The following is an 18,211-nucleotide window of genomic DNA, read 5'->3' as shown; positions in this document are numbered from 1 at the left end:
GAGAGAGAGAAGAGGAAAAAGAATGGGAGCACTCTCTCAAGACGCCTCTGCAAAACACACATCCAAAGCACAAGAGGAAAATTCTCAAGGAGAAAGAATAAAACAACTCAATAAAGAGCAAAATGAATTCACCTTTAAAATGCAAACAACAGGGCAAAACTTAAATAATAATTATATTTGGAATCTGTAGGCCAGGCGCGGTGGCTCACGCCTATAATCCCAGCACTTTGGGAAGGTAAGGCAGGTGGATTATGAGGTCACGAGTTCAAGACCAGCCCAGCCAAGATGGTGAAACCCCATCTCTACTAAACAAAAATACAAAAATTAGCCAGGCCTGGTGGCAGGCACCTGTAATCCCAGCTACTCGGGAGGCTGAGGCAGGAGAATTGCTTGAACCCAGGAGGCGGAGCTTGCAGTGAGCCGAGATCGCGCCACTGCACTCCAGCCTGGGAGACAGAGCGAGACTCTTGTCTCAAAAAAATAATAATAAAATAAAAAGAAGTAACGTCTTTAAATTGTGGAAGGAAAGCAGTGAATTGAGACCATTAGGACCATTAGACCCACCTGAAACATCATTCACATGAAAGGGGAGAGAGAGATTTTCAGACATAGGAAAGGTACAGGAGGTAACTACGCCCAAAGCCTCACTGAAGCGTCTGCTGCGGGGCACATTTCAGCAAGGAAAAAGATGCAAACAAAGTGAGGGCCTGGGATTTAGGAAATCACAGAAACTATAGAAACTGGTGAAATAAAATCAACCCTAGAATGTGAACAGTAACAATTACAACTAATTTTTCATGTTTACGAAGGGCACTAAAATTTTAGATAGTAACAACTTGGGTGGGAGAAATTCAGGGAATAATTCAAACATGCGAAGGGGCATGCACTACTCTCTTCATTGATTCAGTTCAGCAAATGTTTATAGAGTGGTTAATGTGTGCCAGAAACTGGTGTAGGCTTTGGGAGTTGTGGACAAACAAAAAAATGTCCTATCCTCGTGGAACTTACGTTCTAATGAGGGAGACAAGCGATGTAAAATAATGTCAGGCAATATAATATTTAAGTAGGATGGCAAATAACATTCTCAAACCAGAATACCATTGAGAGTAAAAGTGAGGCTGTCACACCTGGAAAATCTCCATAAATTGATACCACACCCAGACAAACTCTGGTCACCCTATATATAAGCACTATGTGAGCTTTAAGTGTTATGAAAAGACATAGAAAGACCGTATCTCTTTCAAAAAAAAAAAAAAAAGTGGCCAAGTGTGGTGTCTCACATCTGTAATCCCAGCACTTTGGCAGGCCAAGGCCTTGAACCCAGGAGACAAGCCTGGACAGCTTAGGGAAACCTCATCTCTAAAACGAAAAAAAAATTTCAATAGCCAGGTGCAGTAGCACTTGCCTGTGGTCCTAGCTACTCCGGAGGCTGAGGTGGGAGGATGACTTGGGCCCAGGAAGTGGAGGTTGCAGTGAGTTGTGATCACACCACTGTACTCCAGCCTGGGTGAGAGGGTGATACCTTGTCCAAAAACAAAACAGGGAGAAGATGGTAATAATGAATATGTTTGGACTTTGTTACAAAAATATGAAAGTAAATATAAATTAAAAAGTTAGCACTATTCATTAAAAGAACAAAAAGAATTAAAGAAGGAATAAGGAAAAAAACCATATCAACTGAAGGTCAATCCAATCCAACTAAAAGCCAGAAAGGTAAGAAAAAACAAAGCCAAAAAAAAAGTACAGTAAAAACAGAAGTGACTGTGGATAGTAGGTGGGAGAACTCGAGGGTAGGTGGATGGGAAAAAATTGTTAGAAGCTCTGAAAATCCTGTGCCATCATTCCTTGAACTACACCAGCCGTCATTAGCATTTCCACTTCCCAGCTAATCAGTGAACTCAGACTTTTGGAGGTTGTATTTGTTTCCTGTAAAACACAGTTAAGTAATCAAAAGCAATAGGAAGAGGTTTAATGTTTCAAAGTGGTGTGACAAAGGGGACATTCACCCCCTTCTCTCAAAAATCATTCCAAGGCAACAAGGAACAAATATGCATCATCTTTGATTTATCTTCAGTTAAAATTAGAGGTATCGAAAACTCAAACCACAAAATATACAGAAGATCTGCCAAATGGATGTGTATGGAAAAAGGCAGAGAAGATGCTCATGAAGACACATCTCAGAAAAAGCAAACAAAGTCTCGTTCTCCAAGGTGAAACCACACCCTTGGGAAGTGTTATCTCAAACTGTTTGCAGTAATGGCCCTTGGTACACCAACTGGTATTAGACACTCTCCTGAATATAGCTGACTATTTTTTTTACATCAGGAAGGATGCCTACATGAGAAATCAGGCTGACAAATCATATTTGCAGGAAGATGTCTATCAATAAGACAAAGGTGGAGGAAGAGACCGCGAATTAGCGTAGTAAATACTAGAACAAGACATGCTCTCCATCCTACTTCATAAATGAAATATTGTCTAGCTTGAAACACAACCCTACTCTCTCCCCAACACAAACTATTCAATATTTGCAAATAGCTGGCAAATAACATTAACACTGCTACCAAACCAACAAAGATTATTTAAGTGAGAATACGATAGGCCAACTTATTGAGGAATAGCAGTGAAAAAAATACTAAACACAGTTAGCAAACATCAGAAGGGCCATGGAGAAGTGGCGGTAATTCCTGGAAGGCTAGGATGATCATATGTATATTGCCTTGCATATTTTAATATATGTGTATTTAAAAATCATATGCATGTGTGGAGAAAAAAAAACACAATTTCCTCAAAATGCTAACAAATTATTTAAGTAATTTTTGAAGAAAAAACTCTGAATAACATAAATATGTCCTTGAAGAATCAAATACCTCAAGGTAAAGTCAGCCTGGGGCATCAAGGGGAAGCTTTAGAACTATTTCTGGCCGGACACGGTGGCTCATGCTTGTAATGCCAGCACTTTGGGAGGCCAAGCTGGGCGGATCACGAGACCAAGAGATCGAGACCAGCCTGTCCAACCTGTTGAAACCCCATCTCTACTAAAAATACAAAAATTAGCTGGGCATGGTGGCTTGCGCCTGTAATCTCAGCTACTCGAGAGGCTGAGGCAGGAGGATCACTGGAACCCAGGAAGCAGAGGTTACAGTGGGCCGAGATTATGCCACTGCACACCAGCCTGGGTGACAAGAGCAAGACTCCTCCTCAAAAAATAAAATAAAATAAAAAATTTTTAAAAAGAACTATTTCCATTAAAAATCAGGGACAAGAGCAGGCTGTCTACTTTCACCTGCTATTTATCACTGTTCTGGCAATGAACAAAAAAAGGTACACGATGGAAAAGGAAGAGGTAAAGTTAATTTTTATTTGCTGTTTATTAGATTATATGCTCAAAAAACAGACAATAATCAAGCAACTATTAAAGATAATAATAGAATGACATAAATAGACTAGGTCAAAAATTAATATACAGAAATCAAGAACTTTCGTGTAAACAAACAATACCCAGTCAGAAGAAAATTGGGAAATATCCCCACTTAAAATAGCAAACAAAAAATCCAAATAATATGGAATAACTGTAATAAGAAATGTGTAAGGTCTATATGAAAATAGTCGAGAGACGCACAAAAATGGAAGGGCATTGACAATGCCAGTACTCCCTAAACAAATTATAAATTTAATATAAATTTAGTGCATGCCAGTACTTTTAATGTGATCCAAATAAAAACACCTGCAGAATGTTTTGTCAGGGGAAGATGGAGGGTGAGAACTAAAGAAGTTGACTTCAAAGTTTGAACATAAAAATAAGCAAGAACAGTCAAGGTTTTGGGGAGAAACAACTAGTGGAAAGAGAAACTGGCCCAATTACATTTTACACATGTTAGAAAGTGACAATAAGTGTTTGTAATAGCAAAACATTGGAAATGTCTAAATAATGAAGTAATGTTTAGGCTTTAAAAGAGAAAAAACAGCCAGGTGCAGTGGCTCACACCTGCAATCCCAGCACTTTGGGAGACCGAGGTGGGTGGATCACCTGAGGTCAGGAGTTCGAGACTAGACTTAGTAAAAATACAAAAATTAGCCAGGCGTAGTGGCGGGTGCCTGTAACCCCATCTACTCGGGAGGCTGAGGCAGGAGAATCACTTGAACCTGGGAGGCGGAGGTTACAATGAGCCGAGATTGTGCCATTGCACTCCAGCCTGGACAACAGACCAAGACTCCATCTCCCCCGCAACAAAAAAAAAGAGAGAAAAAACAGACCCTTTATGTACTGATGTAGATGTTCAACGTTTTGTTAAGGGGAAAAAAAAATCCATAAAAAGTTTCTATCTTTGTCATTGGGAGGAAAAATCAGGAAGAAAAACAATGTTTATAGTACATTCTCATTTATCAAAAAATGATGGCAGCATGATTACTGAATTTCTAGAAATTAACATACATAGAATATCTCTGGAGTCATTGACAAGAAACTGATTATTAGTTACTTCTGGAGAAGAAAAATAGGTAGAATTTGGGATAGAGGAGAGAGAATTTTAATTGTTATTTCCTTTGATTCTTTTGGATTTTGTATGAGATGAAAACAATATAGAAATATTTTATAATTAATTTCGTGGAACTTATCTCATTTCAAATATCAAATGACACCCAGCTGGTCAATTCTGTTAAATCAAGGAGACAATACAGGTTGGGTGGTTTACGTGTTTCCACATCATAATATCAACTCTATCAGATATCCTCTCCAAGTACAATCAGGACAATTCTCGCTCTAGACCACTACAGAGAGCTATCTGTAAGGGTAGCAAGCCAATCTTGTTTCCCTGTTGCCAGAATGAAAAAAAAGTCGGGGTCATCTGTAGGCCACTGGGCATATTTTCTCCTATGGTGGTCTGATTGTGACAGTAACATTGGGCTTTTTGTTTCACAATAGGCCCATTTTGGTTCTACTTGTGCAAAACTCCCTTTCACCTCAATTTTGGAGTTGCTTCATGCTGCCCTCCTGGACTATGTAAATGTTCCTAATTTACAGCTCCACTCCTATCATACGCTCTAAAGTTTTCCAGAGGTTAACATCACTTTCTAATCCAGGCAATGGATCATAGGAGCAATTTACACTTTACATGTTAGTCAACAATGAGAATTATCTGTTGGTTTCAGGCTTTTTGGAGTCAGAAACTGGCAATATACTTAAACATGTCCCAACAAGCCCTATGATAATGAAGTTTAATTAATCTAAATTAGGCCCTGCAATACTTGTTGTTTCCTATCCATGTATTTTACCTTATAAATGCTGTCTGTAATTTGTCAGCATACCCTTAAATTAGGGAGTTCATATTTTTCAAGCAAAGAGTGAGAATAAAAAAAAATGAGTATTTAGCTTACAGAATTTCAGGATAGATCTAGAAATAGACCCCATCCACAGAGTTCCTTCCAGCACAAGGAAAACCAGACGTGTGGTGCCGATGGTAACACAAATTGTATATTCTTTGGCTCCTCAAATAAAACAAAAATTAAAATATATATATACCATGGTGAAAACAAAAACAGAAAGCAAGAAACTCCAGATGTAAATATTTGGATAACTCTCAAACCTTTTTGTTAGAGTTTCAAACATCAAATTTAAAATCTCCAGCCTTGATTAGACACCCAATTCATAATTTGGTATCCAATATCCCCTTCCCACAAATTAGCCATTGCATCATGTTAAGTAACTGTGGTCTTGCTAGATAAAGAATGTCCTGGCAGCAGAATATGACAGATAAAGGTGGTGGTTTGGAAGACTTCATGTGTGCCTAGTTTATTGAACACACTCTCCTTGCCTTCAGGAATGTGAGTTGGGAGTGGGGCTCAGGCCATCAGTGCGTCATCAGGAAGATGTGGCAAAGCTCAAAGAACAGAGCAAGGAGGGTTGCCACCAGGAAGGTGAAGAGGAGCTGGAATTGTCCATGGCAACAGATACGCATGGGAGGAGGGAGGTTTAGAAGCCTGTGTACAGCGAGAGGAAGGCAGTGAAATGAAGGATCCAAAGGTCCCACTTTTACATCAGGCAACGGGCAGACATTGCCTGAGAAATGTTACTCATTTTCTCTGATGTTTCTTCATCTCTGTACTCTTACAAATTTTTTTTTTTTTTTCTGAGACAGAGTTTCACTCTTGTTGCCCAGGCTGGAACGCAATGGCGCGATCTCAGCTCACCGTAACCTCCGCTTCCAGGATTCAAGCGATTCTCCTGCCTCAGCCTCCTGAGTAGCTGGGGTTACAGGCATGTCCCACCACGCCTGGCTAATTTTGTATTTTTAGTAGACGGGGTTTCTCCATGTTGGTCAGGCTTGTCTCAAACTCCCGACCTCAGGTAATCCGCCCGCCTCGGCCTCCCAAAGTGCTGGGATTACAGGCGTGAGCCATTGTGCCTGGCCAAAGCAATTTTGTAATTGACAAATAATAATTGTACATATGTATGGGGCACATAGTGATGTAACATATATAATGTATAGTGATCAGATCAGGGTACTTGGCGTATCTATCATCTCAGATTTTTATTATTTCTTTGTGTTGGGATATTTCAATACCCTCCTTTTAGCTATTTAAAATGATATAACATATTATTGTTAACTTCCTATTTTTCTAAAGAAGCATTTTCTAAGGTTACTTGGCCCCGTGTTCCTCCACTGCCCCTATTAGAAGTCTCATATATGGGCTGGGTGTGGTGGTTCAAGCCTGTAGTCCCAGCATTTTGGGATGCTGAGGTGGGTGAATTGCTTGAGCCCAGGAGTTGAAGGACCAGCCTGGGCAACATAGCAAAACCCCAACTCTACAAAAAAAAGAAAAATTAGCCAGGCATGGTGGCATGCACCTGTAGTCCCACCTACTCAGGAGGCTAAGGTGGGAGAATCTCTTGAGCCCGGGAGGTTGAGGCTGCAGTGAGCCAAAATTGCGCCACTGCAGAGGACAGAGCAAGACTCCGTGTCAAAAAAAAAAAAAAGGAGAAAGAGAGAGAGTTGGAGGAGACTTGACTGATTGAGACCAGGGCCATGATCCCACCACTGCACTCCAGCCTGGGTGACAGAGTGAAACCCTGTCTCACAAACAAAACAAATTTTAAAAAGTCTCATGTATGTTCATGAGTTTAGTTACGATCTTTTTGCTCCAAAATCAGTTTCTCCAGATCCCGCTGCTCACATAAATTTGTCGTATTTCTTTGGACAGGGAAAAAGTTTCATTTACATAAATGTTTCACTGTCACCACAGACTCAGCATCTATGAAAACCTGCCCCAGTATTTTCTATGACCGGATCCTCATTTACACTGGGCTCCCCATCTGCTGCGCTAACATCCCTCTTTCATCACCGCATTCTGTGACTACTTCACACATTTGTCTCTTCTTTCAGACCCAATTCTATGACCTGGTCTGGCCCTAACCTTCAGTTTATGTTGTCGCAAGAGCCCCTGAGCTGGCCTATCTGGACTCAGATTCTGTTCCCCCCAGTCACCTGGCATGTCATGACTGGAATAAACCTTGATTCAATCTATCAGCGATTTTCTATTTCCTACGATGTCAGGTGGAACTTGCTCTGCCTCTTTTTCAAGGCCCTCCATATTCTTTCTTCTCTGTCTCCTCCTTCCCCCCATGCTGCAGCCCCCACGCCTACCCCTAACACACGGGGAAAGGAGATTATTATGGTGCTCCCTGCAGATACCCTCTTCAGGGCTGATGCACCCATCCCATCTCACCGTCTCACCTGGCTGCTGACCCTCGCTGAAACTAACAGTGGGATCCTCACTGAGATTTGCCCTTAGAGGCAACACATGCCCCATCCTAGGGATGGCTTGTGCGCAGTGACTGAGGGATGTGGGCTACAAAAACCTGTCTCTCTTTCTTCAATTTGGCACCACTCTAAAATGCGCCCCCCAGCTCCAGAGCTCCCCATAGGATCAGACAAGTCCTCAGTTGTGACCTGATGGCTTTTCCCACCGCACAGTCCTCATGTGCTTAGAGGCGTCTGTTCTGCAGGTGTTCCCCAATAAACCTTCTGCTCACAACTCTGGCTCAGAGTTTGGAAAACCAATCTAAGATAGACAATTCCAGTTCCCAGAGAAGGAAACTCGAACCCAGGTTTTGGAGAAAGCTCAGTCGCTGGGTAGCTGCTGAGTATGGGTCCTGGCGTGCTGTGGCCGTGCATTGTTAAAACTCTTCCCAGAGGTAAGTCAGGATGGGATGCTGGTTGGGGAACTCGCGGCTGGTGCAGTATTGACACAGGCAGAGGTAAATCAGGATGGGATGCTGGTTGGGGAACTCGTGGCTGGTGCAGTATTGACATAGGCAGAGGTAAATCAGGATGGGATGCTGGTTGGGGAACTCACGGACTGGTGCAGTATTGACACCAGAACTCAAATGAAATTATTTAGACAGATAATGAGGGTAAGAGAGTCCTCAATAAAGTTTCCCTTTTCATAAAAAGCAGCCCCAAAATCTTTTTTTTTTTTTAATAACAAAGAGCAGCCTGAAATATCAAGCTGCAGATATAGAAAAGCAGCCAGAAGCTTGCACAGGAGAATGCCGGCAGCTGTGCCGATAGGAAAAGGCACCTGGGGACCAAGCATGTTCTACAGGGAGGCTCGATCTTCGACAGGGAGGCTCGATCTTCCCTTTCCTTTGTCACTTGTGTGCAATCAGGGAACAGGCAGGGAGATAACTCATCTGCATAATAAAAGATGAGGGTGGGGCGGCCAGCTTCACTATGTAAATGACACACCTAATCCAACCAATCCGTTGCACCCTATGTAAATCAGACACTGCCTCCTCAAACTCATCTATAAAACCAACTGCATCTCCCCACGAATGGGGACATCCACTTGGAACCCTCTTCCTCTGCACGAGGGAGCTTTTCTCTTTTGCCTATTAAACTGCCGCTCTTAAACTCACTCTGTGTGTCTACATCCTTGATTTCTTTGGCATGAGTCAATGAACCTCAGGTGTGACCCAGAGGAATGATGCTGCTTCGATATATTTGGTGCTTAAAAGTTGTGAGGGGCAGAGTGATGATAAGGGCTTTGGGATTGGGTACCTGCTTACAAGTGGCATGGACTTGTTGAAGAGATAATAAAAGACTCAAAGTGATTAATCACCAATTCAGACAGAATGTAAAAGCCCTAGATAGGGTCTTCTAGCTAGCATTCAGTTAAGCCCCAGTCTCCTGCAGTCAGAAGAAGACTCAGTTGTAAAAAGGAGCTCTGTTTCAGAGAATTGTGTATTCTCAGCTTCAGCAAGTCTCTTGTCCCAAGATTAGAACCCTAATAGGGAAGTAGAACCCCTAAAATTGGGAGAGGAGTACTTGGGTAGATGCAGTTGGAACTCTCAAAGTCCTCTGAGCCTGCTAGGTCTGTTGTTAGCCTCTTATCTCTGCTGGGGATCTGCTGCATTGGCCAAGGGAGGAAACAGAGTATATGGTGAAATCGCAGCAGGAGCTGGGAGAAGGATGGGAATGTGTCCCAAGGCTGCTGTATCAAGGAAGAAGAGCAGGACATTACACTGGATAATGCTTATCATCATGGGAGCAGTCTCCTTGATTCAGGATTTGAACCTGTGGAAAAATCCCCCAGGAATGGTGATAATAAGCTACTAGGATGATTCTTGGAGTGTCTCAAACGCTTTGATTCACACTCCATGAAATAGAAATGTAAGAACTTCCATGGTGCGTGATGGATAAAACCACCCTAAGGCTCAGAGAAGTGGGCGTGCTAAAGTGGGTTTGTTCTGTAAAGCTATGAAAACTAAACCACTCACCAACTGTGTTCCCAGGAAGGTCTCTAGTTACCAAAGCTATGATGCTTGTGTTCATGAGAGGGGTAGCAGCTCTAGTGCTCAGCAGTGCCATCATCTGTAGGCCAGGGATAACTGTAGGAAGAGATGCTGCTATAAAACTAGGTTCCCTGAGGGACGCGAGAATACCAAGATCTCAACATAAAATGAGCCAGGTTGTAATGTTTACCTTTCAGAAATGGGCACAGTCATTGCAAAGAGGGGTAGGACTGTAGTGGCACCCGTGGACTCCCAATTTGAAAATGGTTACTAGAACATGATGCTTCTGAAGGCAAGATGGATAGGGGGTTGTAGGGGGAGGGAAACAAGAAGTATTGCTTAATTTACACAGTCAAAATAAATCAGTAAAGGAAAATCAGAGGCAGAGGGCAGAATCTCAATGAAAATCGCAATCCCTTGTTCGGTTTCCAGATCAGACCTGAAACCCATTGGCTGAAGAAGTGGCTGATTCCTTATGACCCGGCAATACCAGGGCAAATCTATTCATTTGTTATTTCCCTACTTCTTAACCAGGGAGCTCTCAGGATGACTTTATTCAGGTAAATGTGGTTTGGGAGAGAAGAACGCTCAGCGCTTTTGAGAATTATTGAATACTGCGTCTGAACTGACGCCAATACCTGGAGGCCCAGTGAACCACCATGGCTCCCTACTAATGTAGAGTCATGTAGGGTCTACTAGAGTCCTCCAAGCTCTGGCTCTCAGTGGGCCCACGGGTCCACAGACTAACCTAGTGATCCTTTCCCTCATTTCCAAATATGTAATTAGAAAGGGCACTCTTGGTAGTTTGAAGAACCCTCACATTGATTCTTGAGTTCTTAGGTAAGAGCTATTGCAGTGGAGAAAGACTAATGGAAGACTCTGAAGCTGCTCCCCAGCCTAGAAAAAAAGAGTAAATAAAACATGATGCTAATTCCAGAAGGAATCAGGGAAATTATGAACCCGTCAAAGACTTTAGTACTGTAGTAGCCCTGGCTATATTTCCATTTACTTCACCATGCTGGCTCCTACGAAAATCAAATGGAACATGGCAGGATGTCCCAGCAGTAGCCCCAGTTACTCCTGCTGCACTCAGTGTGATCTCTTTGCTAAAGCAGATTAAAACAACCTCCAGAACTTTACCTGGCAAGCGTGTTTTCTGTCATCCCAATAGGTGGGAGGACCAGAGGTAGTCTGCGTTCCAATGGGATGAACAGTTTATGTTTATGACTTTGTCCCCGGACTATGTAAGTTATTACGCTCTTGGTCAAAATGTAAACTGAAGGGACATTCTGTAAATCACTACACAGATCCATCATGTGATTGGCATCATGTAATAGGACCAGATGAGAAGTATGGGGCAAGTTATGCTGGAGGACTTGGTAAGCGCACACTCCATACACCTTAGAAAGTGGGCAATAAACCTTATCAAAATCCAGGAAACTTCTGATTCTGGGTAAGATCCATTAGACATATTTTTTTCCTATTCCCTCCACTAAAATCTGCAGATGTTATGTGTGTGTGTAAGTGTATACACTATATACACTATACCCTTTATAGACACCATTCTCTACTTTTTCTCACACAATATATACACTATACACTATATATATATAGTGTATATACACATGCACACACACATATAACAAACATATGAGGCTGTAGAAGGTGGAGAAAAGAAGGCAGACAAGGTAGAAAACTCAGGATTCAAGGAGTGGTATGGCAGTGATTTCCCTGGTTTTGTTTGTTTTGCCTTCTATTCTAGACTAAATACTAACGAAGTCAGTAACATCAATGGATACAAAAAACAACAACAAAAATAAGCACGGTTTGCCATATTTTGTTTTTGATAAGTTGAATGGGCATCTGCTCTGTGTGGGAAGCAGGGTGAAGGGGTGACAAGGTTGGGGATTGAGGAGAATTCAGAAGATAACATGATGGATAAGACATTTTAGGCTGCTCTGCCTATGCAGTAGGAATTCTTTATTCCTTTACTTTCTTAATAAACTTACTTTCACTTAAAAAGTTTTCATTGCATTATTTATGACTTGGTCTTATTGCTATCACTCATGCAGACATTAATAATCAGTGGTGACAGGTCATTCATTAAATAAGCTTTCTGGGAATATATACATTCTAAGTTGTTCACACAATAGCAAAAGTCATTTTCATTGACTTTGTAACTTAAAAATCAGTTGACCAACTTCAAAAACAAGTGAGTTGAAATATGTTAGCACACAGTGAAATATTCTGTCCCATTTAATAAACGAAGATGAACTATTTACTAGGAAGTTGAGTTTAATTCCTTTGAAGTCTACACAGTGGATCAACCATGTGCAATTTGATTCTGAATTTTATTTTATTTTATTTTATTTATTTATTTATTCATTCATTCATTTTTTTTTTGAGACAGAGTCTCACTCTGTTGCCCAGGCTGGAGTGTAGTGGTGCGATCTTGGCTCACTGCAAGCTCCGCCTCCTGGGTTCAGGCCATTCTCCTGCCTCAGTCTCCCCAGTAGCTGGGACTACAGGCACCCCTCACCATGCCCGGCTAATTGTTTTTTGTATTTTTAGTAGACACGGGGTTTCACCGTGTTAGCCAGGATGGTCTCCATCTCCTGACCTCGTGATCCGCCTGCCTGCCTCAGCCTCCCAAAGTGAGCCACCACGCCTGGCCTGGATTTTATTTTTTATTGATAGTTGAGTTTTCTTGAATGGCAGATTAAGTCAATTCATAGAAAAATGCAGGCGCTGTAAACTAAGAAATATTTATATGAAGAAATGGTGGAACTCATGAGAAGTAAATGTGAAAATGAACAAAACTCAGGACAAGTGTGTCCCTGGTGCTAACGGGGAGACTAATGGTGGGCTTCCATTTGCTGCAGTTTCTCAAGGCTTCCTTGTTTAGTGTTTCTCATTCAGCCAGCACGTGAGAATACTCTGTCTTCAGCTGGTGGGGGATCTGGAAGAGGCTTGGAAGCTCCCAAAGACCAGGATTGAGGGCCACCTCCATCACTTCTGCTCCTTGGATGCCTGATTCTAATTATCTTAGAAGATTCCAGACTCCAAAGGAGATCATGTGACATAAGCCAGAGGTTGAACTCACTGCGGTTGAACAAAAACACTCTGAATCCACAGTGCTGTTTCACGGCTCACTGCAACAAGTTAAAAATTCCACTTTTATGGCACATCACACCAGGATCACATATAATCCTAGATTATCTTTATTTGTTCTATAATTTAATAGTATACCTATAAAATAATTACATTATACTTATAGCTTTTCTTCATTTATAAACAAAACAAAAAAATTAAATACAATTTGAGCCATTATAAGGTAAACTTTGTACATACGATAACCCCCAGAAGGAGCTTCACACTGCAGCATATCATATTGCTTTCATTGCTACACCCACAACTGGGTTCGAAGAGAGTGTGCTCGTGTTTGCATTCTGTAAGTTCTTACCTTAATCCTTCCCCTATCTGTGTGGGTTCCGTGTTAATCAAATGATAGGGGTTGGCTCTGCAGCTGGTCAGAGACTCTCCTCCACTCACCTCCCACTCCACCCCTAGCCTCCATTACAATCACGTAAATTTCCTTCCTTCACAGCTTTTCTGCTGCGTGTTCTGCCACCGAGTCAGACTTGAGGTTTTCCGCTAAATGCAAAAATCAATCCTGACCTTGAACACCCTTCTCTCCATTTTCTCTCTATCCTCAGGTTCCAGCCCTCAAGGATTTCTTTTGATTTCTGCCTCCTGAGTTCAGGCTGTATACACCCATTTATGAAACCAAGAGGCCCTCTGCAACAGTACATTCTTGCTCAGGTCTCATGGTGTTGCAGAAGTGACAGAAATGGACCTTGCAGTGCAGTGGCCTGAGATAGATTCACTAACCCACCCCACCCCAATCCTTGCTCTTCAAGTGAATGTCTCTAGATCCACCATCACTACCTAGTATCAGGAAGCCAAGTCCCCACAGCAGCTTGCAGAGGGTCCCTCTCACATACTAGGGAACTGGCCCCTCACAGGAGCACTTGCTGGGGAATCATCAGTGAAAGGTTTGCAAAGTTTACTGATTCCCACCAATGGCAGCCTCATTCACATTTGTCAGATTCCATAAGCATTACTCACAGAGAAGCCTTCCTGGGGCAACTGAGCAAAGGGATCTAGAGGAAGTACAATTTTGCTGGAAAATAAGTTATGTCTACTTCCTTATATCAAGAGACCACGACATGGAAACTTCAATAATTCATTATAAAAACAAAAGGTGACCTGATGTTTGTTCGTCTCTTTTGAAGTCTATTCTTTGAAAAGGAAGCAAGTTTTGTGCAGAACAGTTCAACTAGATTACTATTCCATATATTTTATTCCTTATTCCCTTCTATACCACAAAGCGACTCAACTCCTTATATGTTTAAATATCCCTTTCTTTTTCTCTTTCTTTTAACAGGAAATAGTTTTTGCTTAGTGTCACGGCAGTGAAAATAGTATACCGCTTCACTCCACATATGCATATTCCACATTACAGGGGCTTTCGAGTTTCCGGTCATCAATTTCCCCACGAATGCCCCTCCCTATACCTATCCATCCCAAGCCAGTTTCTACATTGTGCTGCAATGTTTTAGTAACTTCAGTGAAATAATATTCAAAGTAAAAATCACGACTCCTCCCATCTCCCTGCCCAATCTAAAATAGGTGCATGACAGTGAATTGCTGACCAGGCATTTTTTTTTTCTGAGTAAAACACCTTCTGGGCAGATCATCGCCTGCTCTCATCCTTACTCAGAATGGTGCTGCAAGCCAGAGTCAAAACATGTGAAATAATACATGAATAGGTCTATAATACTTTTTAACAGCTCTTTACAATATACGGTCACTTATAAAACCAGCGTTAATATAGAGACCTTTGTGTGTGATAATATTCTAATTGCAGCAATAATAGCATGCACACCAGAGTTCATCTTTAGTCCACAAATAGGGGGTGGGGACAGTGAGGAAGAAGAGGCGGTGGTGACTGAGGGTGGGGGATTGTGCAGCCTGCTGTGCTCAAGGTTTCCCGGGAAGCCCACTTCGGGATCCAAGTGGCTCAAGTCGTCTTCTTGGTATCAGGTTTATTAGGAGACGCCCCTGTGCACCGACATATTTATGGAGGTTGTACATATCCCCATCACAGCAGCAGCCGAGGGCAGCCTGCCAGTCACAAGAATGAGCGCTTCCAGCCAGAGGTCCAGGGACCAGCAGGAGAGGTCTAAGGGGCAGCTCAGAAAAGTGACGCATCCTTCACTTCGCGCGGGAAGGGGGCGAGCTGGAGTGCAGGGGGCGGGGGCGGGGCAGAGAAATCCTTGCTTTTCCACATGGTGGAAACATCAATGTCGGATTTACAGTGCATCACCTTGAAAGGTCCTCTCTGACTGCTGGGTGGCGGGTGGTGGTTTTCCAGCATTTTCCTTCGGGCCTGATCCACCACCTGGTTTCGGGGGGCACAGGTGGGGCCCGGGGTCGGTCAGGAACACATCAGCAAAAGCTCCACTTGCGATCCACCTTTGTGACAAGGACACCGTCAGCCCTAAGAGACGTGCTTGCTGCTGAGGGGGGACACCAGGCAGCGTGAGAGTGGGCTCGGAGGGCAGGGACAGAGGTGGCGGCGGCGCCACCCAGCGGCCGGGCGCGCGCGGGGCTGAGCTGCGTCCGGCCCGGCGCTCACTGCTTGTCCGAGTCGCTCAGGTTCACGGACATGCAGCGGCACTGCTTCACCTTCTGGATTTTCTTGAGTCGGAAGGGTGGGTCCAGGCCGGGGCACTCGAGCTCCACGAGGACGGAGGTGACGCGCTGAGGCTTGCAGAAGGCGCAGGACTGGAAAGACTCCTCCTCCTTCTTCACGTGCCGCGGGATGTAGAAGGAGTTGCACTGGCCGTAGCAGAAGCGGTTGAGGATGGTGCGGCTCCGGCAGCCCTCCTCGCTCACCGTCTGCCGCAGCGGCTGCGTCTTGCACCAGTCACTCTTGAGGTACTTGCGCTCGGTGACCACCAGGGCCTCCTGGCTGGAGGCCAGCACCTCCTTGATCTGGTGCTGCCATCTCTCCGAGTTGTTGCTGCTGCCGTCCTTGTAAGGCGAGGGGATGGCGCCCGCCGGCCGGTTCTTCCGGGCTTCCGCCACCTTCACCAGCACGGCCACCAGGAACAAGGACAGGGAAAGCTTCCAGAACATCCTGCAACGAGAAAAGAGAGGGGCTGGCTGTGAAGGTCGTAGAGTAGGGGCTCGATCTTTTTTTTTTTTTTTTTTTTAAATTTTAGACATGGTCTGGCTCTGTTGCCCAGGCTGGAGTGCAGGGGCACGTAGCTTGCTGCAGCCTCAAACTCTGGGATCCTCCTGCCTCAGCCTCCTGTGTGGCTAGAACTACAGGCTTGCACCACCACGCCCATCTAATTTCTTTTTATTTCTTTTGTAGAGATGGGATCTCACCATGTTGCTCAGGCTGGTCTGGAACTCCTGACCTCAAGTGCTCCTCTGCCTCGTTCTCCCAAAGCCCAGGGATTGTAGACCTGAGCCACGAAGTCTTTTTAATGCTGTACGGTTTTACTAGCAGTGTCAGTCAGGTGGGGCGTGGCTGACTGATGGCTGCCCAGGGGCTGCCGGAGGTGAAAAGGGATTCAATGGTACAAGTGTAGACAGTTAGGACTCCGCCCCAAATAATGCCTGGAAGGCAAGGAGGCAAACAAAATGGCCAGTAACTTGTGCAGTAAATGCAGTTGGGAGACATACACATGCTGAACAGTTACAGAATTACAAAGCAAATGCTGGGAAGAGAGAACTCAAGCCAGTTTGCAGAAGTACCAATGATAGTTAATACTCAACATTTACTGTGTTTCACCATGCGCCTAGTGCTGGCCTAAGTGTACATCTCATTTACATGTATCTCTCATTCATCTTAAAAATAGCCTTCAGTTGGAAGTGGTGTTATGACCCCTACTTTACAGTGAAGGAAACTGAGGCTGGGGCCTGCAGAAGTTGAGTCATTTACCTGAGGTCACACAACCACTCAACAATGCCCAGGATTTGAAGCCAGCCAGGCATCTACCTCCAGAGCCATCAGAGTTAACCAGCAGACATGGATATGATTACAAAAATCAGTAAGTACAAAACAGAGAGAAGATGGGTGTCATTCACAAGTTTCTTTAAAAATGAATATTAAAGATAGAACTGGACAAAGGCTAGGAAAATTACTAGTTGCATCTGTATTATTACATATGAATAATAACATTAGCATTTAAGATCTGCACACAGATATTCAAATCATTCAAATGAGTCATAAATTAGAGTCTCCTAGTAGAAACCAATTCCCAGGTGTGAATTAAGAAATTTCCCTAGTTGTATTAAAACTGTCTGGTGACAATGCGAAGTTTATATTAGGAGACTATGACACAAATTCAATAGGAATGGGAATCGGAGAGAAATTATTCTTACGCTATCTAAAACGTGGCTTGCAGGGGGTAAGCCAAAGTCTGACTAAAGTGAAAGACGGACTTCAAAGTGTAATTCACGTTTTAAATTTTTGTATTTTTATTAGTAGCCCCAAGGAACACTAATACCCAGCAATATAGAGGACTCCGATCTCTTTTTACAGCTGTAGCCACCAATGTAGCTGTTACCAACATCATCATCCTCTTTACGTTTACTCATTTCCTCTGTTTTACCATCTCTAGGACTCCATGAATTCCCATTCTTTTAACATGCATACCCTAAAATGGACATGTAACAATTATATATATATATCATATGTATCATACAGTAATGTATATTCAGTTATAATGTTATTTTTATCAATCATGAGTATATAGAAATGACTAAAATCGGATATTAAGTATGTTAAATGTTTGAATATTTTACGTCTTACATATATCCATGCTAATGGTAATAGCGAATATTTATTGGTTCTCAAAGCACATCAAACACAGTTTCCTTTGATGTATAAACGTATTTAATGATCAGAGTTCTATGAAGTAGGTACTATCATTTTCTGCATTTTATGGATGAGGACACTAAGGCATTGACAGGCTGCCAAGATTCTACAACCAGTATGTGAAATGTTTGAATCCAGGCATCCTGGCTCCAGAATCTGAGCTCTGGGTGAGTGTAGCTGCCTCTTTGTTAAAAATATTCACGTTAAAATATCTATGCTAAAATTATTTCTCTGAGTCTTAGTCTGTCTAAACCACAAGACGCCTTTGCATGCTACCTCGGAGATGATTCCTTTATTCATCAAGTATTCATGGAGCATTTATTCTGGAGTAAGCACTGTGATAGGCTCACTGCAACCTCTGCCTCCCGAGTTCAAGCAATTCTCCTGCCTCAGCCTCCCAAGTAGTTGGGATTACAGGTGCGTGCCACCAGACCTGGCTAATTTTTGTATTTTTAGTAGAG

At 43.0% G+C, this 18,211-nt stretch overlaps 1 protein-coding gene across 3 annotated transcripts in view; it reads right to left on the bottom strand.

Moving 5' to 3' along the window:
- Positions 1-12,991: 12,991 nt before the first annotated feature.
- Positions 12,992-18,211, bottom strand: part of GREM2 (gremlin 2, DAN family BMP antagonist) — a 123,131-nt gene continuing 117,911 nt past the window's right edge. For all 3 annotated transcript variants that reach the window (XM_005539680.4, XM_045391232.3, XM_045391226.3), the window contains exon 2: positions 12,992-15,998. In XM_005539680.4, coding sequence (XP_005539737.1) covers positions 15,491-15,997 — 507 coding nt within the window. In that variant the 5' untranslated portion in view covers position 15,998 and the 3' untranslated portion in view covers positions 12,992-15,490. The remainder of the gene's footprint in view (positions 15,999-18,211) is intronic.

The sequence above is a fragment of the Macaca fascicularis genome, chromosome 1, assembly GCF_037993035.2.
Source record: "Macaca fascicularis isolate 582-1 chromosome 1, T2T-MFA8v1.1".
NCBI lineage: Eukaryota > Metazoa > Chordata > Mammalia > Primates > Cercopithecidae > Macaca > Macaca fascicularis.
This window is presented reverse-complemented; position numbering and strand designations above follow the sequence as displayed.